Raw genomic sequence first — 20,043 nt, 5'->3', positions numbered from 1 at the left:
TAAAAATAATTTGTACTACAGAATGAAGGTTTCTTGTTATTTCTTATCTTCTATGGTGAACATCTAAACATAAAGGCATGATTTTCCTTTTTTATTACTATTGCTCTTTTTGCTGTGATCATTAATCAACCATAATTATACTTTAGATTAATGTTCGTGTCTATGCAGTGAGCCTGATTTGTCATGGCTTACACAGACCTCTGTTTCTCTACACAGTGAGTAAAAGAATGCTACCAATTTTGTTTGAGAACATTTTTAGAAATGCCGTACAAAAATTTGCACATAGCTGTGTAAACAAGTTATGGAGAATCAAGTGTAGTAAAAGCTGGACATAGCATTCATACTATTCTTTGCAGATAAACCTCGACTAAACTTCCGTTGTTATTTTTGCCTAGGAACTGTGAGGATGTGTTATCAGCTGAAGACTGTGAAATGTTATACCAGTTTGTTTATGCCACTCACCGTCCGCTTGCAGTAGCAGCTGGGGAATTCCTCTATAAAAGGTGCTATCTCTGCCTGCCTACTTCTTGCATATTCTCATTTGTTTTGAAATGAAGGTGGATTTATTTAAGGGGGACATTAAGCATTAATTTTTTTGCTGAAAGTGTGTGCCAGCTTTCTTCTGGTGAATCAGAAGAGAAATGCTATCTGGGGGTAATTGCATGTTTTGCTGCACAGACCTGAAACAATAGGTGTGAGAAAAGTTGCAAGACTAACACAGGGAATATGGAACTGATTGATCCACAAGTGCCATGCTATGTTGAGAACGTGCTCTCTTTTTCTCTACTTTCTTTTCCTATTTCTTTGCTACTTACAAGCTAATATGTCACCTGGCACCTGCTGGGTTTTCATAGTTTGGTGATTAATCACAACAATGGCCTCCTCTTCTCCCTTTGGAAGTTACCTTATACATTGTAAAGGCTTTGAATAATGAGAGATGCAGCAGATTAAAAAGCCCTCCCAATATCCTGTCAGGTTAATGAAATACAGGTTTTATCTTCCCCAGGAGTAACTTTTATAAATGGGCTTCTTGTAACAACAGTTGCATGAAGTTGAATGGAGTTGGCATGCTAAAAAGGGAAGTGACAAATATTCTGTCTCTATGGCTGAGAGAAATAATCTTGACTTACAAAAAGGAATGAAAATAAAAATATTTAGGCAAGGATTTGGTGGGGGAACATTCAGAAATAGTAAATGTTTCCACACTTACAAAATCTTGTCTTTTCTTGTCTAACTGAAATATTGGTATTCTGGAATTTGTGGTGCTAAGTCCAACAGAAAGACAAATGAAGAGAAACTTCTGTTTTGATGAGTCTGCTATTACATCTGCTAGACTTAGTCTGTTGTGTTGGTCCTGATACGCTCTCATAAATTAGATGTTTGCCATCTCAGAACTCAGCTGCTTTTTGCTACCAAAGTGATTGCCCTGCTTGCTTCACCTTTTCAACCCAGCTTGCCAGTGCCTTGTGGACACCTTGACCCTATAAATCTGATTCTTGTTCTTGTTTGCCCAGTGTTTTGCTCCAGCACTTTTTCCAGTCTGGAATGTTTGTTTTGGAGTGAGATGATAAGAGATGTTAGTAACACCCTCCTTTCCCTGGTTATACTGCTAAATTTTAGTATAAATGCTTATGCTTTCCACCTCTGCTGCCCCTTCTTGGTTTGCACAAAATTTGTTCCATGTCTGCATATTTTATCTTAGGTTACTTAACTGGCCTAAATTATATCAGCAGAAACTCTTCCTGAATGCACAAGCTTTTGCTGACATTTAGTAGTGTGGTCCAGTTCTTAAATCCAAGCTATTTGGGTCTTACATTAATCTGCAGGGATGGCCTTCCTGTATTTATCTTGGGATTAGTACTTTTTGTGGACAGTAGTCAGGAGTCATTTTGGATAAAGGGGAAATGGAAATGGAAATGTCATACTGTGCTTCATACCAGACAGAAGAGGAAGAGCAGATTTTCTACTGTATTTGAGATGTTAATTTCCTCTTATATTTACAAGATACTGTGCTTTTCTGAAGAAGCTGCAGTTCCAAGATGCACTGTGATGTGAATGGTGACTGTGTAGTAATATCTCTGCTGTGTTGTTAAGGTTTAAATTTGGCCTAAAGCAAGCCTCTTTTCAAGCATGAGCAAATGCCTACCTCGTTGTATGATCAGTTCTGTGGAATCTGCATCCATTGTCCAGAAAGGTGCCAGGGTACCTGTGAAACTGTCAGAAGTAGTCTCTGCATCCACAGGGTTAGCATAGCTCTCATAATGGAAAACAATCTTTTTTTCCTTTCATCTTACTAAAAAGTTGAATGAGATTTGGGGTAAATAAGTAGACACTAAAGAGAAATATAGTCCTTGTGATCTTGATCTTGACAGAATTAGTATTACATTGGTAAATGAGTGTGAGGACAATCTGGCAGAACTGGACTGACTTGCTTTTCTTTTGGCAGGCTGCTTGGTCATGAGGGAGATAGAGAAGTTCAGCCCAAAGGAGGAAGAAAGTTTGGGGCGAGCACTGACCAATTGAAAAGATTAATAGACTTTTTCCTGGAGAGTGAGGTAAGAACAACCCCTGCAGTAAGCCTTTTAAATCCAGTGTTGCCTGTTAAATCAATTATCTTCTTGCTTTTGAAAGCAGTTTCTGTTGGTGAGGTGGTGTTTGAAATGTTTTTACTCTCTAGGTTAAGTTTTTAATGAAACCATTTCTGTTCTGTTGTATTAAAACTAATTTACAAGCATGCTGATGGAGAGAATCAGTGCTGAGGCAGTTTCAGGAAACAACCTGAAAGATTACTGCCACTAGTGAGGGTTTTTTGGTTTGTGTCCATGTCTTTCTGGAGGCAGATGTGGGTTGCTGTACCATGGCTCCATGCTGACAAAAAAACGTAGTTTTATTGAGAGTTTATCACCTTAAGTGCTGATAAACATTTCATGGTGTAACTTTTGCAGTGGTGCAGACCTCTAACTGACCGGAGTGTCACAGGAACAGCAGTTTTGAATCTTTCTGCAGAGAACTGGACAGATGACTTGTTTCTAGTCCTGTGACTGATTTTTGGCTGTTACGATCAGCAATGTAAAGAAATACAGAAGCTAGTTTCAGAGATTATTTAAATTTAAATTTTTATTGAAAAAAGAGAAAGATATTTTTACCTGATTTTCCTGCTTTTCACTGCACTTTCCTGCTTTGTATCAGATTGAAAACATGGTGTTTAAATGTTGATTGGCCTTGAGTTAAATATGTTGGAATACTGCATTTGGATGTATGTGTGAATGACAGAGCTTTGTCACTGAACACAGGGAGAGGAACATATGAAGCTGTATTTCCTTTAGTGATGTGTTTACTTCTATAAACTTGTGTTTTTAATCTCTAGCTACACAAACATGTTGCATACCTAGTAGACAGCTTGTGGGACTGGGCAGGCAAATTTCTGAAGGACTGGGAGTGCATGACCACTCTTCTATTAAAAAATGCTGAAGAGGTTGGAGAAGGTGGGTAAGCAAAGAATTTAGTTTTGTCTGAATGAATCTCGCCATGCTGTTTTTTGAACCTTGCTTTAGCTAGTTTAGGATAATTTCTCCAAGTGTCACAAAGCAGATGCAACTCAATGCGCTGCTAGTGTAGTATTTATATCAACATACTTGTTTTATTCAGTATTCTGTATTTATGTAATGTTAGTTTAGAACCTGTGCAAAAAATACTTGTGTAATTAAGCTATAATGCTTATGTAGTGTTCACTTTGCCCAAAACTTTAGAATCTAAAAGTATTAATAGATTGAAAAGCAGCTATTGTTAGGCTTTTATTCCTACCTCAAAACAAAATGAGTAATGTATTGAGTTCACTGACATCTAACACTAGAGTGGTATTTTTGGTAGAATTATTTTGAAGTGAACTTAAATAAATCTTTAAAGTCCCTTCCAACCCAAACCATATTATTCTATGAATAGTTGTTGTAGTAGAACTGGAGTTAGTTGTGTGATTAAAATCAGTTTGTAGACCCAGTGAGTTAGAGCATTTTGGTACTGAAAGAAGATTTGTCCTAAATGAGACACTAGTCAGTAGGAGACCTCATTAAAACTGCCTGTGTTTTTGCAAGCCCAGCTGCCCCAAAAAGTTTAGCCAGTAAGGGATTAGTGGTACTCAGTAAATGCAGAAAATAACTTCCTTCAAATGAAGTCAAACACTCTCTAGCTGTTTATTTAGCAGCACTGCATCTCCTGTTCTCTAGTGTCCTTCCACAGTTCCTCAGGTAAATGAGTAGGCATTACATCAGTTGTTGCTGCATCTTCACTTTTCTTTTGTGTGATGCTGAGACTGATTTACTTCCAGCACTGAGCGATGCCCAGGAAAATGCTCTCATTGAAATCATCCTCGCAGCAGTCAGAGAAGCAGCTGAAGGTCATCCTCCAGTGGGCAGGGGTGCAGCCAAAAAAGTCAGTGCATCTTAATGTTATTTATTGTCCTGTCATCACATTATCTTTGCCTTATGTACTTTGCCAGACAGCTTGTTCCTAGTTGCAGATGTATCGTAGGAAATAAAATAGCTTATTTTAATGTTGCAGTGTCTTTTCACCTCTAGATCTTATTAGAAGTGGATGTTGAAGGAGATGAGCGTTAGAGGAGAACCACTTGAAGCCTGTTATTGACAAATTATGAGCATTTTATCCATAACATTTGTGTGTTCAGCAATTTACATCTAATTTAAGGTTAATAAAAAATTAGCATCTGGTTTTCTTCATGGAAAAGTGTCTCTATCTTAGCTCTGTATGCTTGAGACAATGCGATATGAGTTAAGCTTGGGTTACATGTAAGATTTCACTCAAATCCCAGAGATTTTATAATTGAAACCAAATGCTTTATCTGCAGATTTTGTCAGTAAAAGAGAAGAAAATCCAATTGGAAGATTGTACCAAAATTACTGAACACTTTATTATGGTGCTTCCTCAGCTCTTGGCAAAGGTAACTAACAGCTGCTCTATGAATGCATGTTAAATATTTCATTGAAATTCCTGCAATGCACTCATATCCTGTTTTTTCTCTGCAGTATTCAACAGATGCAGAAAAAGTGGCAAATCTTCTGCAGATTCCTCAGTATTACGATTTAGATGTTTGCAGTATGGGACATCTAGAGAAGGTGAATAGGAATTGGGATAATCGGTTCATGTGGAATGTACTAAGTTTATGTGACAGTGTAGGGAGTTTAATGGGATTTGGAACAAGTAGAAAATTGTTGAAATACAATGAAATGGGCTCATACCTTAATGAAAGTGGTCTTATTCAGGCTTTACTTTTTGAACTGCAATGAAAAGCCTTAGTGCTTGTCAGTTCTGATATGCTGTGTCTGGCCTTGGTGGGTAACAATTTGTGGTTTTGGGTGGTAGACCCAGCCTTAGGTTTTTTCATTCCTGGCTGGAGGGAGGGCATGTTATGCTGTGTGTCTTAAGTTGGTGTCTCCCAGGAGTTTACCACAGAATAGGTTTCATTCTCTGTGAAGGCTGACTTCCAGCAGCTGGGGAATGACAGTAACTGAAAGATAAGAATGGAGATAGTATATCTGCTGATGGGAAAGGGATGGTCAGAAACAGATAGATGAAATCCTCAAAATAGCTCAACATGATCTTAAACAGGGGTGTTTACAGGGAGACAGTGTTAGGCAAACACTCTGAGGTTAATTTCAGCCCAAAACTTGAACTGGAAGAGAGCGAGCCAGCAGAACGGCACAAGTTACCTCCTCCCACTAAGAGTGAAGACCCAATCACTGGCATTGATGCAAAACATTCTCCATTCTTCGTTGCTGAGGGAGACAACTTCCATTGTTTGAAGACAGACCTGTCTTTTGGGAATGCATCTTTTATTCTCTGTGTATTGTTAAGTAGTATATAAAGCAGTTGCTTCATTCTTTAGGAAGATCCAGAGACATAAGGATGAAAGAGAACTGTAAACACAGAAAAAAAGTTGTCCTCTAATCCTACTGTTCTTCTCCTTAGACTTGCATTTGTTTAATCTTGTTTATATGACCCATAGGGATATATGGGCCTAGTGAAATGATTTGAAGCATAAGAGGATTTTTGTACAATTTACCTATAAATATATCTTTTATCACCTGCAGCATTTGGGTGCTTTACTGAGAGAGATAAAAGACATTGTGGCCAAACACTCCGACATGTCTGTCCTCGAGGCTTCCTCCAGGACTTATTATGTCCTCTGCCATGAAGAAATTGCCATATATAACCAGGTGGATTGTGCTCGAACTCAAATGATAGATGAGTTGATCAAACAATTAAACCAGCTACTAGATTGCTTCTGGCAAAAGGTGAGTGTGACTCGTTGAGGGGTAAGCAGACTGTTTCCCTAGGAAAAAAAAGGGAAGACAAAGAAAATTAAGGGGGATATGGAACTATTCTTTGCCTGCTGTTTTTACTTGAAGGAGGTAGAACTCTAAAAGATGGATTTGCACCTCTGAAAAGAATGGTTCTTTGCATTTTAATGAAGCAGCAGTATTTTGGCAGTAAGTTTTGGCAAGAATAGTGTTAGGAAAATAGTAAACAAGGTAGTCCACACCACCAGCAGGGCATTGTATGTCTTCTGGCAGGCTTTTATTGGACACTGATGTTGTAAAATGCATCAAGCCAAAAGGTCCTCTAACTTCAGACTGGATTATTTTGTTGATCTGTGCCAGTTGTGGGGGAGAGTGTGTACTTGTGAGGAACAAAATTGCTGCACCAGATATTCTGGACCTAAGGTCTGTAATTGCTGTAGTCCAGTACTGTGCCAAAGATACTATGTGCAAAACTGGCTAGTAAGTGCTGTCAATGTACATGTGATGAGGCTTTTCACAAAAAGGTACAGTTCTGTAGTTCTCCATATTTGACTGTACACAGGATGCCCTTTGTGCTGTCACTTTGGATGTAGGGAAAAAAACAGAAAAACATCAGTCTGTAATGCAGATTGTATAGCTTTGAGGGCCTTTGAAATAATGACTTTCCCCTTGAAAGAGGACTGCAGTCTCCCTCAAAGCTTTTCATTAGGTCTAAAAAGCAGAAACAGCTGGTGGGGATATGAATAGCTTGCTGGCTGAGCTGAACAACAGAAGCCTGCAGCTGATCTGATCAACTGTGCCGTCATGAACAGGTGTCATGCCGTGGTATGAGAGTTAACACGGGCAGGTTTTTATTGGACACAGGGATATTGCAAAACGTGTCAAGCCAAAAAATCCCCTAACCTCAGATTGGATTAATTTTATTGGTCTTAAATAGAGATCTATGTCAATGTGGGAGAATGTGTACTTATGAGAAACAAGATAAGTGCAAGACCAGGGATTCTTCTACTCCTCCGTAGTGTGATCTATATCTAAATAAAGAGATTTTTCTCTTGGAACTCCTCCCTTCTAATTCCTGACTGTATATTTTGTCCCCTAGAATCACATAGTATACTTGTGGAAACTACAGCAATTGCATCTATGGGAAAGTATTTAATATATTTTTAGCTATCTTTGAATGTGATCTGGTAGCTGGAAGCAAGGAGGGTCAGCAACATGTGAACACTTAGCTTTCCAGAGATCCTTAACAACTGTGTGAGGGACCATGTTAGACGAATTGTTACTTTTTACTCTATATTAGCAATTCTGCAGTCTAGGGAGGCTGCCATTGGTTTATTAATGACAGGGATTTTCCCTTACACAAAATTTCTGTGCAGTTATATTGCTCTCTTTTGACTGTAGAGCAATACATGAGTAGCATGGTTAAAGGTAAAGGTTAAAGGAGGGCTGAAGGAGAGTGATCCAAGTTTGTGGGTTGGTTGGGAAAAGAGCACAGTAGTTGCCTGGGCCCACACTGGGTAATTCCTTTCTATTTCTCAAACTTCCATGATTTAGGAAGGAGGATTTTGTACGGATGCAGGAGAAATTTCCCGGATGCACTCTGCTTTGAGAAGAGTAGCAGCTTTTCATAAGTAAGATGTTTATTTACAGTTTATGTTCCCAAATACTCAAACTGTCAGCCTTACATATGCAAAGTGAAAATTGCTTGTTGGGTTTAGTGGGGTTTTTCACAAGAGAATGAAAATGATCCCTATGAGAGGTGCTGCAAGGTTTAGTTTCTTCTTAATAGAACTGCACTCTTGGGTATGGAATTATTTTGGGACTCATTACTGAGCATCAGCCCTAATGTGGCTGAGAATTGTATGATGCAGAATTGAGATGTCAGAGTGCACACAGAGATCCCCTCTGTGGTGCCTCTGTTGTAGCTGGATGTTTTTCCACAGCCTTACTGGACAATACTGGTGGTCAGTCTGAAGAGGGTGTAGTGAATGCAGTCATTTTTTGCAGCAGGTGTAATCTGCTTTTTATTTTTAGTTCATCTGATCATCTCTTGTTAAGAGGTGATTTCTCAAAACCTTGGTTCTCCAGAGACTGGTAAACTGTCATGCAAGATAGTACAGAGGTCAGGGGAATTGGGCTTCTTCTCAATGTGTCTTTTACCTGTCCAGCATACTGGGGCTACTTTGGTTTTGTAAAGAGAATACTCAAGTACTCTTGAGTTGAGAATAGTCAAGACTATCAGAAACAGTCTCTTAGAATGGGCTGAGGAAATTGTTCTTTAGACCTTTTTGGACATTTAAAGAGTATGCATGAAGTATAGCAAAAGATACAGAACTCAAGCTTCTTTTTCCTCTCCTCATAACACTGCTGTTTTGTGGTAGGAATGCAGACTGTAAAGCTGTGGTTTAAAGGTTGCAGTGTTAGATGATGAAAAATTAATTTCCCCCCTTATAATTAAGATTTAATTGTTTAATGTTATTGCTATACATCATATGAAGGCAAAAATGGGATACATTTAAACTGTTTGATCAGATGAGTCTTCATTTCTTGCTTAGTGTATCATTATTATTTCTTTTTCACCTGCAGTGCCCATGATCTAACTAAGTGGAATCTGTATGACAAGACTTTAAGGTTCCTAATGTTTGAAATGGAACATGGCAGTTTACCTGTTCTGGTGAGTAGTTAATATTTAAAACTGAAAGATGTTTTTCTTGATGAAAGCACAAAGAAATATGAAGTATTAAATAAATTTATATGTCAATGTCCTGTGAGACAGGAAGATACTGTGTCCATTTCTCAATCTGGGAAATTGAATCTGTCTTTAGTATAATGTTATTGGAATTTGTAAATTCATGCCTTTATATTGATTAATTTTGGAGATATTTCAGATAATCGTCTGACATCTGGATTGATCCTTTGTCATGTTCAGTACTTCCTATGATTGCACAGTCTCAGTTTCAGTACATATGAAATTGTTGGGACCATGAAGAGCCCCTTTTAGACTGTATGTAAGCAGAAATTGGAATACTTTGGATCTGTTGCTTACATGTTGACTCTTGTAGTGGTTTATAATTACCACTTGTCTCAGCTGGAGCCTTTTGTTTATCTGGTTGCCTCACCTCAAACATCGTGTGATGGAGTTGTGTATTCTAGGATTGCAAGGTGAAATACTTCAGCAGTTATGAATGCTAACCAGCCCCTGTTTGCAGGGGTTTTTTTGGCAAGGGGTGAAGCTTAGTATAGTAGAGAGAGCCTGCAGCCAGTGGGTAGATGTGGGCTCCTTTAGATGGAGCATCAGAGTACTGTGGTTTGGCTTCTGCTCTGAACTGGTCTCTGGAGGAGTCTGCCTTTCATCAAAGGCTTCAAAGAAATCCCAAGGAGCTAGGCTAAAGTGAGCCTCTGGGAACACACTTTTTGATATGTGGATTGCTTTCCCTTGAACACATCAAGATGTCAGAGAAGTTCTGCAGAAGCAGCACCTTAGTAATGAAGTTTCTCAGAGGGCAATGCTTGCTTGTACATGTAAACCTGTTAAATTTATTTTAAGGATCTAAATACAACTAGGAAGTGTTCATGCAAACAGCAAGCAGAATGTCAGGCTTGAATGCTTTGTTTAGTCCTAAGCTTTTTGCTGCTGAGCCTTTCATGTAAATAAAGGACATGTGTTTTCATTTGCAGATTATCCTACCAGCTCTCCAATGCACATATTTTTCTCTCCTGTGGCAACTAGCTGCAGTATCAGAAAATTCTCCCAAGGTTGGTCACTGATGTCATTTTGAAACCCACAGTTGTGCTTATAGAAGTTGAAGCTAATTTTCCTGTTCTGAGATTTCTTGGAAAAGCAAACTTATAAGAAGATAGTTCGTCTGTTTTCTTGAGGAAACCAAATTGAATTGAGGCATTTTCTCTCTATCTTCTTCTCTTTTTTTTTGTTTTAAACTGTGTGTGCTTTTTCAGTCTGCAGGAACAATGGTTCACCGCTATTTTTACTGCAAAACATGTGCATCAAATTCCTAGGGCTTGATGGAGATAAGGAGCTTGTCTCACTGCCAAAGAGTTTGTTGTTTTCTTGTTTTAAGCAACAAAGAATATTCAATGGACACTCCAGGACATTCTGTAGCTATGTTTCTTTCTTATTTTCTTGATTTACCTACATATTAGTGTCAGAAAGGTCAAGGAAAGTGGTAATTTTCTCATTGATTGACTACTTACTTTCTTAATTCATAAAATACCAAGCTCTAGCAGGCATTTCAGAAGAAAGTCTAGTTTAAGACACCAGAGACGAAACTCTTTTATGTTTTGTTTCATGTGTGAATATGTTCCCTGTGGGGCTACTCTTTACAATGGTTTCTGACTCCACTGAGTGCTGCTTTGTCATTCTGTCCCCTTCCCTGGTGCTCCTGTGCATGCAGGACAGGGTGCTGACACAGACGTGTGTGAGAAATGCTAGCTGGGAGTTACCCATTTGGCCACTGATTCACTGCCTATTCCTGTCCCGTTCCATTCCTGCGTGGATGTCCACATCTGTCACTGCTCTAGCGTGTTCTGCCTTTCACTCCAGACACGATTGGCTTGACTTGGTAATGGGGCAGCACATTTTTTAATTTGACCTTTCATATGGGAGCAGATTTTGATTGGATGCAGATGTGACGCCCACTCTGCAGGGCCAAATCTGGATGTTGGCAGATAGAGAAGCTCCAAGAGCAAAAAGAAAAAAAAAAAAAATTCCTGGACAGCATTTCTGTTATTTCCACCTTGCTTCTCCCCTAGCAGTGTTAAGACAATGTACTGCCCCTCACCTGGTTCTCCTCAGCATGTCCTGAGATGGATCCCTTTTCTTATAAATGTAGAGCTGCATAGCATGAAATCTGTTTCTCTTGTAAGGACACTCCTTTTACACTGACAGCTCAGAGCTCAGTGCAGTGCAGCTGGGACCTGGTGGAGGATCAGAAAGTCTTTTGTGTGGTTGTGAGCAAACCAAATAGTCTCCCATGCTGGATTCATCTTAACAAAGAGTGGTGTCTTAAGTTTCTGAGTGCCAAAGTTAAACTCTATTCCCTTTGTAGTCATTAGGGGAGGAAGGGAGAAAACCAACTCCTTCAGGCAGTACACATTGAACATTAGGTGGCATGGACCAGAGGTTTTTATGACTCTACTACCATTGTTGTCACTGATTTATACAGATAAGATGAAGTGAATAAGAGAATACATGCTACCCTCCCTACAGATGGAGAAACAAAGAGTTTGTGACTTGCTGAATTTCACTGGCCTCAGCAGCTGTGACAGATGCAGTTGTTCATAGCTAGTAAGCTGTTCTGTGGAATGCCAGCTTCTTTCATCATGTCATCAGCTGTGCTATCTTAAATGAATAATATGAGTAGAAGAAAGATGCAACTGTTGCTTTTTCTGTAATTCTCTGTTGAATTATAGTCTCTAATATATTGGACCTTTTGTTTTTCCTAAATGTGTTTTAGGAGATTCTTTTTGCACTAAGAAGGGAACTGAGACGTTTCAGTCAGATTTGCACATGCTTCCTCCACCATAAGGAAAAGGATGTAAGAGAAAAGGTTTGTGTTTTTCTATCACTTAACAAGCATTTGTGCTCAGATCGCTTTATAAATGCCTGTCTTTTTTTCATAATGGTGTTTCATTATATTAAATTTTTGCTGGTTTTGTCTCTTAGCAGAGAAATAACACAATCCCCCCCAGTCTTCAGCTGTTTATTTTAAATAAAAACTGAAGTTACATTAGTTAAAATGCTACAAGTTAGTGCTTTAGTCAAGCATAGATTTGTGTCTGCATGAGCCCATCTGCAGATTCAAGGCCTCAATCTGAAAGAAAATCAATGTGTTTTCTGATTAGACCTATCAATATACTGTTGCTATCACTGCTTCATTAATGTTTTGCTATTAATATTACTTGAAGAAATTGTCCAGTGGTTCATGTGTTAAAAGAAGGGTATTTCAACATAATACAGCTCTTCTTCTTGCCCACAGAAATTTGAAAATCTTTAGGTGATATTTATATACGGTACTTGTATATACTGCATCCTAATGTACATGTTTTTTAAGGATTTAGCTGGGGCATTTCACCACAGCTGAGACAAAGAGAAATACTTAGTTTGCAAGGAAGAAGTGGGATGGAAAATTGCTTGTGTTTGATGGAAATGCAAAGTGGAATTGGCATGAAAAGTAACGTGGTCTCTAAACCCTTCTTTGCTTGGTACAGGCCTTCATGATACTGTGTGACTGGTTGCTGATTTTGAGTCACCTGGATTCAAATAATAATGAAGAAGCAGTTAGACTTCTAGGTTATCTTCCTAACACACCACTTCAGGAAAAACTGTTTTCATTTATCAAGGAACACGTTTTCATGGACAACGAAGAGCTAAAAAAAGGTTAGATGTCTTCATCACTGGAGAAACAATCTACCATTTCTGCTATAAATTGTCATCTGCAGTGTATCAGGAAAAAGGCCTGGCCTTTCTTTATTGAGTTGCTTTGTTTTTTTTCTGGTTGGGCCACAAAAAACTGTGATTCTTTGATCTGTACGAACTGCAGATTAACCACAGAATGCAGATGCCAATTTACCTATACGATGAAAAGGGCTGAAGTAAAGCAGGGCTGGGTGAGTAAAAGTGTTTGGTGGACTGACTTCCATGGTCCAGATGATAGTATAAGAGGAAGGCCTTGCAGTGTTGCAGTGTTTCAGCACATGGATCCTTCTAAACCATCAGAGTAAAGAACCAGTGGATTTTGATTTTGGGTCTGTGGGGCAGATTTCACAGAATTATAGACTTGTTTGGGTTGGAAGGGACCTTAATGATCCTTTAGTTCCAAACACCTCTGCCTTGGACCTTCCACCTTCCACTAGACCAGGTTGCCCAAAGCCCCATCCAACCTGGCTTTGAACATAGAATGGGGCATCCAAAGCTTCTCTGGGCAACCTGTTTCAGTGTCTTGCCATCACCATGATAGAGAATTTCTTCCTTATGTCTAAGAAATAAATCTGCCCCCTGTCAAAGCCATTCCCCTTTGTATCACTAAATGTTGTTGTAAGAAGTCCTTTTCCACCTCTCTTGTTGGCCCTGTTTAGGTACTTGAAGGTGCTACAGAACCTTCCCTTCTCTAGGTGGAAGAACCCCAGTTTTCTCAGCCTGTTTTCATAGGCAAGGTGCTCCAGCCCTCTGAGCATCTTCGTGACCCTCCTCTGGACTCACTCCAGCAGATCCATGTCCTTTTTATGTTGGGGGCCCCAGAGTTGGGCACTCCAGCTGGGGTTTTACTAGAGCAGAGCAGAGGGACAGAATCACCAACTTTGCCCTGCTGGCCATGCTACTTTGGATGTACCCCAGGCCACAGCTGGCTTTCTGGGCTGTGAGCACACATTGCTGGGTGTTGTTGAGCTTCTCATCAGCCAACACCCCCAATTCCTCTGGACTGGTCTCAGTCCAGTGGGAAATAGTATTTGTTGCTCTACTGCCTTTTTTCAAACACATTTGGGTGCTGTATTGAGGTTGTAATTACAAAGGCTGGTTTCTTTTGGGAGTGTTTTGAAAATAGATTGTTGACTGTGGTTCTGAGGACAAGTTCAAGTGCCATGCTTTGAAAATACAAGCATTGTTCTAGATTTCCCTCCCTTGGACTCTTGTCCTTCATCTGTTCAGATGGAGTTCTCTGTTCAGTTTTGGGCACCACACTGCCTTAGGTCATGGTGTATATGCAAGAACCACTGATGGATAACATCGCATGGCCAAAATTGCAACAGGGGGATAGTAAGAAAATCTGAATTAGTAAAGATACAGTAAAAAAGATTGCACAAGTAGGTTGTAGTATCCTAGTTGTGAGAGTCATTGAAGCAGGTTATGTTTCAGGTTGTATGCTATGAATCTGAAACTGATAAAATTGATCCTGCCTTGGGTTAGATAGCCTGAGATCTGTTTCAAACCTTTATTCTGTGATGCCTTCAATTTCTCAGTTCTCCCCACAAAGCATCCCTTTCATCTCATTGCAGATTCCTTCCTGAACAAGTGATTTTGTGATGCAATGTTTGCTTGTCTTTGTGCACAGCTGGCAGCTGTTCAATTTCAGTTTAAGCTCTAACTTTCAGATACTTCTGATCAATCATTTGCCTTATGTTTGTTTCCAGGCCCAGAATGATTCTAGAAGCAGAAATAGTTCACATCAAAATTATAGGTCAGAGACTGAAGTCTTTTTGTAGCTGATAGCTTGCATGTGCAGCAGGAAAGAGTGTGTCTTTGCTCTCCTGCTGCAAAGAACGCTCCCCAAGCACCTTTGTAGCACTGTTGGAATACTCTTAAGAGTAACTGTTTCCCATGAGTTATCCAGCTAGTAACTAACTCATGTTCCAGACACTTAATATGTTCTTAATGCTGTTAAGTGACTTTTCTTCCTTTCACTCTTGTTGATAAGCACTTGGAGAATTTATTGAAACTCTTGCTGACTGTGTGACAGCTTTTGTAGGGTTTCCAATGAGTTGTGTGCTGCTTTTCTACCATCTGTTTTATTCTACGAAAAAAAATGTGATTGCAGTTTTTCTAGTCCCTTCCATTTGGTTTATGCCTTTTGTTCTACTTGCTGGTTCTGTTCTGTAGCTGTGAGCAGAGTTGTACTTGGAGATTCTGACTAGTAAAAATACCAAAGTCCTATGAAGATCAGAGTGGGAGACTGTGGAAGAAGACTGTTTGCACTGTTATCAACTGCAGCTTTGAAATGGGAATAAAACCTGTGTTTTCTGATGTACACAGCAATGAGCGCTGGCATCTGTTAGTGAACAGCTGAGTCTGTGCTATTGAGGTGAAAGTTGGTCATTTAAACTGAGATACCTTGAATAAAGTAATAGAACAAAGCTTCAATGCTTTTGTTTCCCTAGATCTGACAGAAGAGGGAAAGGATGAATCTTGCAAACTTGATGACTTGCACAAAAAGCGGAGTCTTCTGGCAGCATATTGCAAGTTAATAGTATATAATGTGGTAGAGATGACTGCAGCTGCTGAGATCTATAAGTATTATGTGAAGGTAATGTTTTAGATAAGGTTGTTTTTCCTATCAGGGTATTTTAGTTTTTGAAAGTGTTTCCAGTGTTTGTGAAAGACACGGTGTTAATAATGTTATGGCTCAGAGTCCTGGAATAATCACAAAAGGGCTATAAAATCAAGCAGGAGTGGGGCAGATCTCTCTTGGTTCCACAGAGGTATCTTACTGCAGAAAAAGTAACTGAAAATTGAGGAGAGGACATGTCTGTCTGGGCATCTGCTCCTCCAGAGAGGCCACTGCAGAGCAGCAGTTTATGACTGGAGAGTGATTCACCTACTGAGGTTCTCACACTGAAGTGGTCAGCTTAATTCATACAGCTCACACAGTGCATATGCAGGCGCCTGCATTTCACATGAGTCCCAGGGTTTAGATGACCAGGGTTTAGTAGAGCTTCAACCACTCTGAAGGGGGTTTCAGGAGGGCCATGAACACCAGAGTGGGCAGTTTCCTTGAGTCAACTGGCAGAACTTTGGAAATACCTGAATATGAATCTTGTTCTTTGCTTCTTTGGCAAGCACTGGTAAAGTACAGAAAACTCTGTTTGTCTCCTGATGAGGCTTTGCTCTTTTTAAAGAATTACAATTACTTATGAATTAAGAATTGACAATCAATTAGTTGCTTACACTTGACAATTTCAGTGTAAATTTGATCCTTACATTACTCTTAAAGGAGCACACCATTGCTTAACATACTAAATATTACAAAAGGTGCAGTTTTCATCTTTTAACTTGCATGTTCTGATATTGGGAGTGTGTTAGGAACTTCATATATCACTTGAACAGTCATGTGGTTTGTTTAGTCCCAGTGTTATAGAAGGGGAATGATAACTCTCAATTGTTTTGTTGCTGTTAATAGACCTACGGTGATTTTGGAGACATAATTAAAGAAACATTAAGCAAGACAAGATACAATAACAAAATTCAGAGTGCCAAGACACTGATTCTCTGTTTGCAGCAGGTAAGGTTAAAATTATATCAAGAGGCTAGGGGCTCTTATGATAGCTATAGTCACAGTGAAGACTTTTACCTCGCATACCATTATTATTCAAAACCATTAGAAAACCTAGTGATATAAATTAATTCCTTTCCTTCATTTTCTATGTGTATGTTGTTTTTGCATATCATAATTAAAACTCCTGTCAAATCATTACATCTATTTTAAAAGGTGCTTTTGTCCACAATTTTTTGGTCATGTTTTTAATCTTCGAGTGCACACTATGTTAGGACTGATGTGAGATTAGGAAGTGTTTCTTGGGACACAGTGTCTCTTGAACTCGACAAATATTAAGGATATTATGCTATGTTTTATGGACTACCTTAATTCCTTCTGAATTTGAGGAACCGTGGTTGTGCCTGTGTCTGGTCAGCTCCAACCCCCCCTGTATTTTCAGCTTTTTGTTTTTTTTTCAGGAGGAAAGTGGGTTGCAGCTCTTCTGAAGGGTCTCAGTTACTGGTGCTTGCAGCTGCTGGCTGATACCCAGTTAGCTATTTTAGCAGCTGCTTTTGCCAGCTCTGCCCGTGGCCAGAGCTGCTTCTAGCCTGGAGTCCTGCTGTAATCCAGAGAGCAGGCTCCTCCCGGGGATACTGACACATGAGCTTTGCTTATTTCACACACATTGCCGGGGGCTTAGATCTGTGAACCAACCCTTGAAATCTGAGCTTAGATGAGTCTAAGCAGCATTTGGCTACATATATTCTGCTGACATAGTCAGGACTTTGTGTTTAGGTATCACATAGACACCAGGCCCTTTTTGGCCTTTGCTTGACCTTGAAAGTTAACAGGTTGACGAGAACAAGCTACTTCCATATTCTGTTAGGAAAAAAAAAAACAAAGCACAGTTAATTGAGCTCAAGATGTGCTTTTGACCTACCCTTACTCTCCGAAATTGGACTATGGTGCTGCCAAACTTGCTGCTTTGTATCTGCACTGTGCTACTCTGAAAGCATCTCAGGCAAATTAGCCTCTGGGGCTTGGTTCAGAAGACCCAAGAGAAGATGAGGTCAGTGGGACCATCATCTTCAGGAATCAGTTATTGTAATTTTTGATTTTTATTTTTTGATTTGTGCCTTAAGAGCACAACAGTGTCCTTTGTGTCAGTTCCTTGTCGTTGCATGCAGTGCTTCAGAAGCACATGACTTACCTGCTCTTCTGTAAGGCTTCTTGTCTGTGTGAGGTGGCTGTTGCTTGCTGTGCCTGCCTCTCTGTCCACCTGGTGCTTTGTTTGCCTGTAGGATTACCTGTGTTTGCTTACCTGAGACTTCTCTTGCAGCTGTTTCAGACACATGCAGAAAGCCAAGACAGCAGTAGTGGTGTGGACTTCTCCTCTCCTTCCTTTGCAAACATCAAAGAACTTGCTCGTCGCTTTTCACTAACATTTGGTTGGGATCAGGTGAAATCTAGAGAACCTATAGCCATGATACACAAGTATGTGCCATGTATCATCACGTTGTCCATGGTCATTGCTTTTGTTAGTTGTCTGTTTTATCTGTTTTATTACTCTGTTCTTTCCTGTTTTTCTTCCAATAGGGAAGGGATTGAATTTGCTTTTCAAGGAGCTACTGGAGTAGATGGAAAATGCTTGCCTCCTAACTTGAGCTTTCTGTTAATCATCAGTGAATTTTCCAACAAACTGCTAAAGCCAGACAAAAGACTAGTGTAAGTTAAGTTCTGGTACACCATCATACACAGTTTGTGATTTGTGTATCCCTGTACAAAGGACACTTGGGCTTCAGTGTGGCAGAATTTGCTCAAAGGCTCTTCAGAGAACTTGTGAAATCAGTCTGCCCCTCAGGGTGCTAGTTTGAGACACACTTGTTGGATTTTGTAGTAGTAGTTATTTCAGAGTGTATGTGCAATAAGCATTCTGGATTTTTCTTACACATAGTTGTGGCCACATATGGCAATTCTTCTAAAGGAAAGCCTGTTAATTTGGTGGAAGAGATTTGTGACTTGACTGGTTAGTGGAGTGGCAGGAATGCTTTTCTGAACAGAAAAGTAAATCAAAAGATTGTGGAAGAAATAATGCATGGATCAGTATTTTGTAATTATCTATTTCCACAGCTTCAGGCCTCAATTATATGGATTCCATGGAATATATTTGGAATAGAAATATATGTGACACTCTTCAAAATATGGGTATTTAAATCCAAGAATTTACTATTTACACAAAATTATGCCCTGATCCAGTGGGCCCATGTTTTACAGTGGTTTAAATATTTACATTTAATGCTATAAGAGTGATAGCCTTCTTTTGGCATCAGTGGGGTATTATGCACCTGAATGGAGAGATGTGTGAGTATGTATCTTATTCCCTTCTTCACCTGCCTCAGCTCTGATCATTTTTGAGACACAAGTAACACTCTTCCTTGTATTTGACCTTTAGCATTACTTCCTTAGTCAGTGCTGTTCATTTTGGATCTGGATCTCTGCACTTTGGTATTTTAGTTACAGATACTGTAAAAACCTGGTATTTCCACTTTCCTGAAAGCATATTTGAAGACATGGGACAGTAAGACACATCTGCCTTTTCGCATTTCTGAGCAAATCATTCCAATAGATGACAAGAAGAGTTTTACTTTTAAGAGGAAGTCAGCAGAAATGGAAGAAAACCAACTGTCACGTTTTTCTGAGCTCTGTGTAACTTGCTTGTTCCCATGTCTTAAACTGGAGAATAACTTCCATGGGAATCATTGGGTTTTATGTAACATGGGTCAAGAATAGTAAAATAGCTATTTTCCTATTATTTCACATAACACAATTTATTAATGATTGCCATCAACAGAGGCAGTTCATTTGAAACAATAGATTCAAAGCTGGAATGCAAAATGCAGAAGGAAAATAGTCAACATACACTGATTACAGACCCTGATAAACCTAAAGTGGATAATCTGTGGGTACAGATAACTATTCATTTGCTATTCTTGCATTTTTCTCAGATGAGAATCTTTGAGATCTGCTACAAAAATTAGTTTTCATAGAATCCATAGGACTTCAAGGATCATCTAGTCCCAGCCCCCCTGCCATGGGAAGGAACACTTTCTATTGGACCAGGTTGCTCAAAGCCTCATCCTACCTGGCCTTGAACACTTCCAGGGATGGGGAGTCCAGAACTGCTCTGGGCAACCTATTCCAGTGCCTCACCACAGTCACAGTCAAGAATTTCTTCCTAATATCAAATCTAAACTCACACTCAGTTTAAAGCCATTTAAAGCCATTTAAAGTCCTATCTCTACATTCCCTTATAGGAAATCCCTCTCCAGCTCTCTTGCCAGCTCCTGTTAGGTACTAGAAAGTGCTCTAAGTCCTCCCCAGAGCCTTCTCTTCTCCAGGCTGAATAATCCCAACTCCCTCAGTCTGTCTTGATAGGGGAAGTGCTCCAGGCCCCAGTTTGGACAATATAACTCTGTCCACGTTGTCTGTGTTTTAAAGAGCTGTAAGCACCTGTGGTGACACCCATGCAAGAATTAGTTTTCTGTTAAACCATCCTTCATTTACTTCCTGGGAGTAGTTTTTAATTAAACTTTAATTAAACTAAACTTACTGTTAAACCTAATTAAGCTTAATTTTAGTTTTAATTAAAATAAAATTAAGAGGAAAATGTTTAATTGTTGATGGGGCAGATCAAAGCTAAATCCTAGGACTATATTAAACCTCTTGATCAGAGCATATATTTT

The 20,043-nt window shown here is 39.4% G+C and overlaps 1 protein-coding gene across 3 annotated transcripts in view; it reads left to right on the top strand.

Annotated features, from left to right (window-relative positions):
* LOC116993088 (cohesin subunit SA-2-like) overlaps nt 1–20,043 on the top strand; it is a 55,835-nt gene that overhangs the window by 28,932 nt on the left and 6,860 nt on the right. For all 3 annotated transcript variants that reach the window (XM_033053372.1, XM_033053370.1, XM_033053371.1), the window contains exons 14-29: nt 396–503; nt 2,447–2,555; nt 3,368–3,485; nt 4,325–4,428; nt 4,862–4,954; nt 5,040–5,129; nt 6,105–6,308; nt 7,869–7,945; nt 8,901–8,988; nt 9,993–10,070; nt 11,789–11,881; nt 12,543–12,711; nt 15,207–15,352; nt 16,226–16,327; nt 17,640–17,794; nt 17,897–18,025. In XM_033053372.1, the coding sequence (XP_032909263.1) occupies nt 396–503; nt 2,447–2,555; nt 3,368–3,485; nt 4,325–4,428; nt 4,862–4,954; nt 5,040–5,129; nt 6,105–6,308; nt 7,869–7,945; nt 8,901–8,988; nt 9,993–10,070; nt 11,789–11,881; nt 12,543–12,711; nt 15,207–15,352; nt 16,226–16,327; nt 17,640–17,794; nt 17,897–18,025 (1,863 nt within the window). The remainder of the gene's footprint in view (nt 1–395; nt 504–2,446; nt 2,556–3,367; nt 3,486–4,324; nt 4,429–4,861; nt 4,955–5,039; nt 5,130–6,104; nt 6,309–7,868; nt 7,946–8,900; nt 8,989–9,992; nt 10,071–11,788; nt 11,882–12,542; nt 12,712–15,206; nt 15,353–16,225; nt 16,328–17,639; nt 17,795–17,896; nt 18,026–20,043) is intronic.

This window comes from Catharus ustulatus, chromosome 2 (genome assembly GCF_009819885.2).
Source record: "Catharus ustulatus isolate bCatUst1 chromosome 2, bCatUst1.pri.v2, whole genome shotgun sequence".
Classification (NCBI taxonomy): Eukaryota; Metazoa; Chordata; class Aves; order Passeriformes; family Turdidae; genus Catharus; species Catharus ustulatus.
This window is presented reverse-complemented; position numbering and strand designations above follow the sequence as displayed.